The 10,215-nt window shown below is 35.5% G+C and overlaps 1 protein-coding gene across 1 annotated transcript; it reads left to right on the forward strand.

Moving 5' to 3' along the window:
- The first annotated feature begins 3,660 nt into the window (after positions 1-3,660).
- On the forward strand, positions 3,661-4,614 carry LOC113248061 (olfactory receptor 472-like). Its single transcript, XM_026489459.3, has one exon. The coding sequence runs from the start codon at positions 3,661-3,663 to the stop codon at positions 4,612-4,614; it is 954 nt and encodes a 317-aa protein (XP_026345244.3).
- The last annotated feature ends 5,601 nt before the right edge of the window (positions 4,615-10,215 follow it).

The following is a 10,215-nucleotide window of genomic DNA, read 5'->3' on the forward strand; positions in this document are numbered from 1 at the left end:
ACAGATGCATAAGGAAGATTTGGTGAACTTCAGGTAATGAAGTTGAATTGTAGGTACCTGTAAGATATGCACTTAAATTTAGAATATGCTATAATGAATAAATTAATTATCAGCCTTGAAAATTCATCTGCATTTGAAATTCATCAGTATTGATAACTTTTGATGCCATAGGAGAAAATGTAATCATTCAGGAAGCGTACATGTGCTATGAAGACAAGTAAGACTAACATAGACCCATAATAAACAACATAATTTAAACAATAAATGAGAGAGAAAAACAAATTTGGACTGCATTGATAGTTATTGTAAATGTGTGTCTTGTTTACCATCATATTTCATGCAGATATTCAACTTAATGTAATAATTTCTGAAAAGTATTTTCTATATTTTAAATAGTGCCTTTTCTTCCCCAGACTGTAAACACCTGTGGGGGAGTGGATATGTACCTTGGATTAGCATACTATTTAAGTAAATGTGATAGAGTTACACATTTTTCTTATATAGCTTTTATAGTTCCCTTCTCTCAATGTTCCTTGTTTCTCATGGCTGAGTAATATTCCATTATATACAATGAGAAAGAAAGAAATATTGTCATTCGCAACCAAAATTTTGCTTAACTTGAACTATGAAAACAGATTTTCATCACAGTATATGTATCTGAATGGAAATATAAATAATCCAAATATACATATTCAATACATATTTAATACCTAGTATATATTATATGATATATATCCACTTATGTATATCTGTATATGTATATTCATATCCATATATTTATATCTATGTATGTGTGCATGTGTTTTGGATCTCTATATCTATCTCTATAGAAAGTCTCATATCTCTTTATCCATTCATCTAAGTAAAATGTATCAGAAATAGAAAAATACTTATCACTTATATGTGGTAACAAGTTAAGCAGAAATTGTAGACATAGGGTAGAATGATGATTACCAGGACTTGGGGGGGGGTCATTGGAAAAATGGGAATATGTTTGCCAAATATATACAGTTCAGTTAGAACATGAATAAGTGAATAAGTTCTGGGGATCTAATGCACAGCAGTGTGATTATAGTTAACAATACTTATTGTATACTTAAATTTGCTAGGAAGGTATATCTTAATGTCCTTACTACAAATAAGAAATAGTAATTATGTGAAGTGATGGAAGTGTTAGTTAATATGATGGTGGTAATTATTTTGCAATATATACATGTATCAAATCAAAACATTCAACGTTCTAAACTTGCACATGTTAATGAGTAATTGTAAGTCAATAAATCCGGTAAAAATAAAAATAAAAAAACCTCTTTTCTTTGATAATTCTTAATTCTACTAAAGCTTTCTTAACATTTATTTGTACTGTTAATGTATTTCCATGATGTTGTTTTTTATATAGTATTTTTATTATATTATGTTATTCACCATACAGTACATCCCTAGTTTTTGATGTAAAGTTCCATGATTCATTACTTGTGTATAACACCCAGTGCACCATGCAATTGTTGTTTTTATAAATTTAATTTTTTTGTCATTCTGAATTTATTTTCAGGTATGCTTGAAATAACTTCTTTTTTTTTAAGATTTTATTTATTTATTTGACAGAGATAGAGAGAGCCAGAGAGAGAGGAAACACAAGCAGGGGGAGTGGGAGAGGAAGAAGCAGGCTCACAGCGGAGGAGCCTGATGTGGGGCTCGATCCCATAATGCCGGGATCATTCCCTGAGCCGAAGGCAGACACTTAACTGCTGTGCCACCCAGGCGCCCCAGGAAATAACTTCTTGAAAAGTATTTTCTTCACTGGTTTGTGCTTACATTTTTATCAATTTTTTATAGTATGTTAATACCTATTCTAGTCAAGAGTGTTATGCTTTAACTATCCTTCAATCAAAATATCATTGCTAATATTTTAAGATTTTTTTTTTGGATCTGGTAAACTCACACTTTGTTTTTTAAAACTGTTTTTCTAAACAGTATTAATTGCCCTCACATATTTCTATATTTCAACTTTGGAAAATGGTAATCACTTTCCAAAGATCCTGTGTGATTGAAAATAGCAATTTCATTATCTATATAATTTGATTAGTAAAAGTTCTTATATTTATATCAAATTACTTATAAAATATATGGTCTTCATTTACTGCTTTTGTATCTGCCTCTTCATATAATTTTGACATCATATACAATTCAGTAAAGATTAAGAGTGGACAATTATACAGCATTAATTTTACATAAATATGGAAATTAGGCTTATGGGATATGCCAAATTACATACAAAAGAGTAATAAAAAAAGTGGCTAACATAAGCATAGGAAAAAGGATGAAGAAGGAGTGAATGGTACTAGTTAGTTATCAGAGACACAAGTCACAGCCAGATTTCAAAGTGCTCATAATTTTAAAATTAGAAATTTATTCACAAAAAATTTAAAATGCATGATATTTAAAAATCTATCTCTTTTCTTTGCTCATTTGTTTTGTTTCTTAAATTCCATATATGAGTGAAATTATATATTTGTCTTTCTCAATTGACTTATTATGTTTAGCATAATACTTTCTAGCTTCACCCACATCATTGAAAATGGGAAAATTTCATGATTTTTGATGGCTGAGTAATATTCCACAATATATATCATATTCCATATATTATTATTCCACTATATATACATATAGATATATCTATATATCCATGTATCCATTTATATCAGCCCATAAATCCATTTATCAGTTGATGGACACTTGGGCTGTTTCCATATTTGGCTATTTTGAAATTGTTGCTATAAACTTTGGGGTGCATATATACCTTTGAACTTAAATGTAAATGTCTTTCCAGAGGAAGTTATGGGCTGAGGAAAACATCTTGGACCATTTCATAGATGTATCTTTTCAAGGATTGACTAATAGTTGTGTAAGTAAAACCCTACCCAAAGTGCCTCAGCATGATGACATCTGCCATAACCAAAGGAACAAAAAGACATTGGGGGAAAAAAGGTGAATATGAGGGATACCATGACAAATGTTATGCTTTTATAATTTTCTCTGGAACAAAACATATAATTGATAGAATGAGTACAATCCTTAGTCTAAACTGTTTTTGTACTATTTTAGGAAGAACCGTGAAAGAGAAAGACTTTTGTGTATCACCATATTCAAGTTGAAAATACAAGTATCAAAGAAGTACTGAGAATCACAGATAACCAAGATTAACAAAAGTCAGATTGCAAGGGGTGCCTGGGTGGCTCAGTTGGTTAAGCGTCTGCCTTCGGCTCAGGGCGTGATCCCAGACTCCTGGGATCAAGCCCAGCATCGGGCTCCCTGCTCTGCTGGGAGCCTGTTTCTTCCTTTCCCACTCCCTCTGCTTGTGTTCCCTCTCTGGGTGCCTCTCTCTCTGTCAAATAAATAAATAGAATCTTAAAAAACAAAACAAAACAAAACAAAAAACCAAAAGTCAGATTGTCCATTCATATTCCTCTCTTCAGCACCTCCCCCAAACTCTCCTGGCTTCTAGTCAATTTGGACATGCAGATTCAGAAATGAGGGCATGATCCTACAATCTGGGATGGGAAGTAACAACATCATTGAGCTTACTGGACAATGTTGTAGCCCTGGCTATGTGACAACGGACTTCTCTGGAAATTAGTCATTTTTATCTATAGTTCATAGATGGAAGAAAACCAAAGAAGAAATATGTCCACTGTTACTTATGTCATCCTGCTTGGTTTTGGGGAACTTGGAGAAGGTGGAGCTGCCCTTTTCTCTTTATTACTCACCCTTTATCTGGTCACACTGATTAGTAACCTGCTGCTGATCATCACTGTCCAGAAAAGTTCACATCTTCAGACTCCAATGTATTTTTTCCTGTGCCATTTATCCTGTGTGGATGTTGGATCCATAAGCAGCATTTTTCCCCAGTTGCTGTGGGAGGTTTTAGCTGGTGGTGTCACTATCTCCTTTACTGCCTGTGTGGTGCAACTATATGTCATTGGTTCTCTGCTCACTGTGGAGTGTTTCCTCCTGGCTGTCATGTCCTATGATCGCTATTTGGCCATCTGTTGGCCCCTAAGATACTCAGTACTTATGGACAGCAGAGTTTGTGTCAAGTTGGCAGTTGCTTCATGGGTTGGTGGTTTCCTCTTCCTGGGAGTCATGCTAGCCTTGCTTGCCTCTTTAACTTTCTGTGGTCCCCACATCATCAACCATTTCTTTTGTGACTTCTTCCCACTGGTGAAGCTGTCCTGCACAGACACTAAAATGGTGGAGAAGGCAGCATTTGCTTCATCATTCCTATCCCTGTCTCCATTCTTTTGCATATTGTTATCATATGGTTGCATTCTGTCCTCCATTTTAAGGATTTCCTCCTCTACAGGGAGACACAGAGCCTTCTCGACCTGCTCATCCCACTTGACTGTGGTAAGCGTGTTTTATGGTACTCTAATTGTGGTGTACATGACACCACCATCAGAAACAACATTCAGTCTGAACAAGATTTTCTCACTTCTCTACACTGTCCTCACACCTGTTCTTAATCCTCTAGTTTATAGTCTGAGAAACAAGGATGTTCAAATTGCCCTGATGAGAGTAGCCAAATTTCATTGTTCAGGAAATAACCAAGGCTAAATAAAAATGTGGTCTATTGAGGTACCTGGGTGGCTCAGTCAGTTAAGCATCTGATTCTTGGTCTCAGCTCAGGTCTTGATCTCAGGACCCTGAGTTCAGGCCCTGTGTTGGGCTCCACACTGGTTGTGGAACCTGCTTTAAAAAAATGTGGCCTATGAAAAAGTGTGGTCCAACCAGGTATTAGAGTGGAACATGGGGATTATGGAAATTCCATTTAGTCAGTGGATGATTAAAATGAATTGATAAATTTATAATAATTTGGATAATGAGATCAATAAATAAACATCAAATTACTATCATTACCTTAAATTAAATAGAAATATTAACATCGTATTGGGTGATAGAATATCAGCTATAATATTATTACAACATGATTTTCAAGCTTATTTCCATCCATATGTCATTTTATCCTCACCACTATCGGAGATGGCAATGTGTGGACTCTATTATGTACGATACACTGCTAAAAATTGTTAACATTTTAATAACTTTTATTAACATGGACAATTTTTCATCCAAATTAGATGTAGAATTTCTTGATAATACTTCGTGTACTTAAATTTCTTCACTAACTTGTAATTTAGGATGCTTCAATTAGGAATAAGCCAAAATACTTGACTAAACCCTAAAAGAGTAAATGCTAAAGAAAAATGAAGTATAGTCGGAAGAGGACTAGTTCAAATTATTTAATAATACAAATTGCTTTAAGAATTTAGCTTATATTTAAGAAATTTTTAAAAAAATTGCCTACTTTAATATTGCTTTTACAGTAGCATTGTGGAACAAGAAATAACACAATTTTTACTGAAATATATATAAAAAAGGATAATTTAAAAGATGAACACATTTGAGGTAAGGTTGGATGTGGAGAAAGGGGATCCCTCCTACATTGTTGGTGGGAATGCAAGTTGGTACAGCCACTCTGGAAAACAGTGTGGAGGTCCCTTAAAAAGTTAAAAATTGAGCTACCCTATGCTCCAGCCATTGCACTACTGGGTATTTACCCCAAAGATACAGACGTAGTGAAGAGAAGGGCCATATGCACCCAATGTTCATTGCAGCATTGTCCACAATAGCTAAATCGTGGAAGGAACCAAGATGCCCTTCAACAGATGACTGGATTAAGAAGATGTGGTCCATATATACAATGGAATATTACTCAGCTATCAAAAATAACGATTTCTCAACATTTGCTGCAACAGGGATGGCACTGGAGGAGATAATGCTAAGTGAAATAAGTCAAGCAGAGAAAGACAATTGTCATATGATTTCTCTCATCTATAGAACATAAGAACTAGGAAGATCAGTAGGAGAAGAAAGGGATAAAGAAAGGGGGGTTAATCAGAAGGGGGAATGAAGCATGAGAGACTATGGACTCTGGGAAACAAACTGAGGGCTTCAGTGGGGAGGGGGGTGGGGGAATGGGATAGGCTGGTGATGGGTAGTAAGGAGGGCACGAATTACATGGTGCACTGGGTGTTATACGCAACTAATGAATCATCGAACTTTACATAAAAAACCAGGGATGTACTGTATGGTGACTAACATAATAAAATAAAAAATATTATTAAAAAAAGAGATTTTCAAAACATTTTAAACAGTTACAGTACTTAATAATAGAGTGTACTTATTTGCAGTACTTAATTAATGGAGTGTATCATTTGGATAAAAAACATTAAAGCAGTCAATGAAATATGAAAGATCAGAATTGGACATAATTTGTGACAAAAATTAAATAGCTGTGTGAAAGGAGCAGGTTTTAATTCAATGGCACCAATGACAATTGAAGATGCATATCAGATGAAAACAAAAGCCCTGCTAGTTATACCTCATACCATACAAATAAATAAATTCCAAGTATAATATGGAATCTAAATGTAAAATCTTAAGGACCAATTTGGAAAAATAACTTTTATGAAATTAAAATGAAGGGATGCTTTTTTCAAAAACCTTTTCATTTATTTATTTGAGATATATATATAGCAAGAGAGAGAACACCAGCAGGGGGGAGAGGGAGAAGCAGGCTCCCCACTGAGCAAGGACTCAGGATGCTGGACTTGATCCCAGGACCCTTGGTCCCAGGAGCTGAAGACAGATGCTTAACCGACTGAGCCACCCAGGAACCCCTAAAGGGATACTTTCTAAACAAATAGCACCAAATATAAAGGAATATATGAGGACATTGGACTGTATTAAATTTAAAAATTCAGGTTGATCACGATACACCTTTGGAGAAAAATGCAAAAGAAAGAGATAACAAAGTGTGGGTATATATTATTAGCAGTACAAAGCTAGTCTAGGATTCACATCAAAATGACATAAAATATTTCTACAAATCAATAACAAATTTACAGCAAACCCAGTAAAAATGTATGTAAGTTTTAATATGGTTTTCAAAAAGATGAAATACAAATGGTCAAAAACATATAAAAAGATAAATTGTCTTCTTTTGGGTGTTCCCAGAGCGAGACCCCGAGAATAGGTTTTAAGTGTAAGTACTTTACTTGGGTCTTGTCTAAGGAATCACAGGTAGTGCAGTTGGGAATTAATGCGAGAGTGGGAAAAAAGAGGTCTGGATACACTAAAGAGAAAATCACCAGTGGCATGACCTGAGACTCAATTCCACTGGTAATTTCAGGAGAAGATTTGGAAGAAATCTCTGAATTTCTTCCCTTATTCAGCAAGATCATGAGGCACTTATTACTAATAATGTCTGTCATTAGTAACCACGAGAGACTATGGACTCTGGGGAGTAAACTGAGGGCTTCAGAGGGGAGAGGGGTGGGGGGATGGGCTAGCCTGGTGTTGGGTATTAAGGAGGGCACATATTGCATGGTGCACTGGGTGTTATATGCAAACAAGGAACCATGGAACGCTACATCAAAAACTAATGATGCACTGTATGGTGACTAACATAACATAATGATTTTTTTTAAAGAAATCTTTTTCTGGGAGCATTGAGCATTTTGTGAAAAAAATGGGACAAGAGTCTTCTTTGAACTGGACGTATCATCAGAATGCTATTCACTGAGTGTAGTGAGAAGTCATAATCTTGTAGCAGAATGGTGAACACGGGGGGGGGGTGTGGACAAGGCAGCAACAGCTTCAATTCCAGCACTGAGCTTCTTTATACCTCAGAAATCGTCAGATAAAAACTACAATGAGAAACCATTACATGGCCACCAAAACAGTTAAAATTAATGGCAATGCTAGATGTTGACAAGGATGTAAAGCAAACAACTTTCATACGCTACTGGTGAGAATATTATGTTGGTATCTACTACGTTTGAGCACATACTTAATTGTAAAATAACAATTCCATCCCCTGGTATTTACAAAGCAAAAATGCATGAGTATGTGCTACAAAAGAGGTTTCCAAAAATATGTACTACTAACATTATTGGAAGAGACTGGGTAACCATCCTAAGTATTTATCATTAGAGTGGATATATACACTTTGACACATAGATACAGTGGAATAACATACGAAATTATTATGATAGACATAGAGCTAGTGGAAAAACACAATGTATTTGATTGAAAAATTTTATTATGCCTACTTCACTGTGTTTTATGCAGTTTACTTGTATGACATTTCTCTATAAAAAGTTTGAAAAATATAACCATCAATCTGCACATTTCATACAAAATGGTAGGTTAAATGAGGATAAAAAAGTTAGTTTTTGTAATATTTTTATTTATATATGCCAAACAAAAGAGGAAGAAATCAAGAATTTGTTTCCACATTTCTATTAGTAATCCTGAGATTTATCAAACTATTCTACATATATTTTCACATCATCTTAGATGGTCAGAGTTATTTATCTGGTATTGGAATCCCAACTTTAACTGTTTAAAATTTATTGCTTAGGTGGCATTTATGGATATCATTTCTACTATCTTCATTAAATTCTACCATGAGACATGCCACTGCTGGGGATTTTCTGGGTTTTATCCATGAACACAAGGATTACTCCAGCTAATTGGAAAGGAAGACTGGTTATCCGTTGTACCCTGGGGAGAAAAACAAAGTGGGAATATAATATTGGCATGCAACACCTCAGCAAGTGACCTTTCTAGTTTTGCAATAAAACTCTTCAGAACCTGAATTCCACTGTCATATTGTTGCTCACTTACTTGCCAGGACATTCTTAAACTTATACTAGAGAAATTTTGAAGAAAAATAGCAAAGAGAATCTTGCTGTAGCACAGTGCATGGTTCATTCTGCTTCACCTATGTTATTCCACATGGGATTGCATGGTTCCAGTACCAGTTATAAAGGTGCAAGCACATTCCACCCCGCCCCCCCCCCTTATCTAAAGTGGCATCATCTGTACACCAGAGGCTCTCTGCTGGTTACCAAAGTTGGGGCTTCTGTGCATCAGTCACCACTATTAGTTACCTAAAATGGCATCTAGCTAGCTATCTTCTATGCACAACTTTAGGGAAGATCAGAACGAGCGTTCCCACATTCCAGTCAGTGCATATGTTAACCTCCATGGGACCTAGAACACATAGCCCCAAGGGAGGTCATTGCATGGGCATGAAGAATTGGAGAGCCAAAGATGGACTCAGTGTTGTGAGAACTCCAGTAATGTACATAGATGAAGGAAAAATATAAAAAAAAATGTTCCCCCCAAGTTTCTCTGTCCTAATTAATCCTTGGGATATGTGAATATGATGATACATCACTCCTTAATTGTATGGTCCTATATGGCACAGCTGACCTTAAGGTAGGAATATTATCCTGCATTATCTGTGTGGGTCCAAAGGAACCATGGATACATTAAAATCAGAGACCTTTTTTATACTAGTGGCTGAAGAGTAAGTCAGAAAGATGTGAGGGGTGCCTGGGTGGCTCAGTTGTTAAGCATCTGCCTTCCGCTTGGGGCTTGATCCCAGAGTCCTGGGATCAAACCCCACATTGGGCTCCCTGCTCTGCTGGGAGCCTGCTTCTTCCTCTCTCACTCCCCCTGCTTGTGTTACCTCTCTCACTGGCTCTCTCTCTCTTTTAAATAAATAAATAAATAAATAAATAAATAAATAAATAAATAAAATATTTTTAAAAAAAGAAAGATGTGAACTGTAAACATAATTTGACACCAACTTGCTGTCTTTGAATACCAAAACCCCACAAAGACAGCAGTGTAAAAGCAAACTAACAATAACTTTTATGAATATGGAACCTAAAATCCTCAACAAAATATTAGCAACTCAACTCTATCAGCATACACAGATGAAAAAAGATCATCTACATAAAACCTAAACTTAACTTCAGACTTAATAATGAGACATTGAATGCTTTCTCCATAGGATAGGTAAAAAGGCAAAGGTGTTAATCCCCACCACTTCCATTTATCTTTCTACTATAACTCTCACCCATTGTAAAAAGACAAGAAACATAAAATCCATAGAGCTGTAAAGAAAAAAACTTAAAATGCCCCCATTAATGGAAAGCATGATTTTCAATATAAAAAAAATTAAGAAACTTTCCTGGGACTGCCTGGAAAATGGCAAACATGTGGTGAGAACCTCCCTGGGAGGAACAGCATAGGTTTGCACTAAAACTTAGTTTTGACTTTCAGTAGTGTGCCTGAGAT

Source organism: Ursus arctos, unplaced genomic scaffold, assembly GCF_023065955.2.
Source record: "Ursus arctos isolate Adak ecotype North America unplaced genomic scaffold, UrsArc2.0 scaffold_5, whole genome shotgun sequence".
In the NCBI taxonomy this organism is placed as follows: Eukaryota; Metazoa; Chordata; class Mammalia; order Carnivora; family Ursidae; genus Ursus; species Ursus arctos.

What these genes read in the sequence shown, in the direction of transcription:
- LOC113248061 (XM_026489459.3), top strand. Translation starts at nt 3,661, where the DNA reads ATGGAAGAAAACCAAAGAAGAAATATGTCCACTGTTACTTATGTCATC.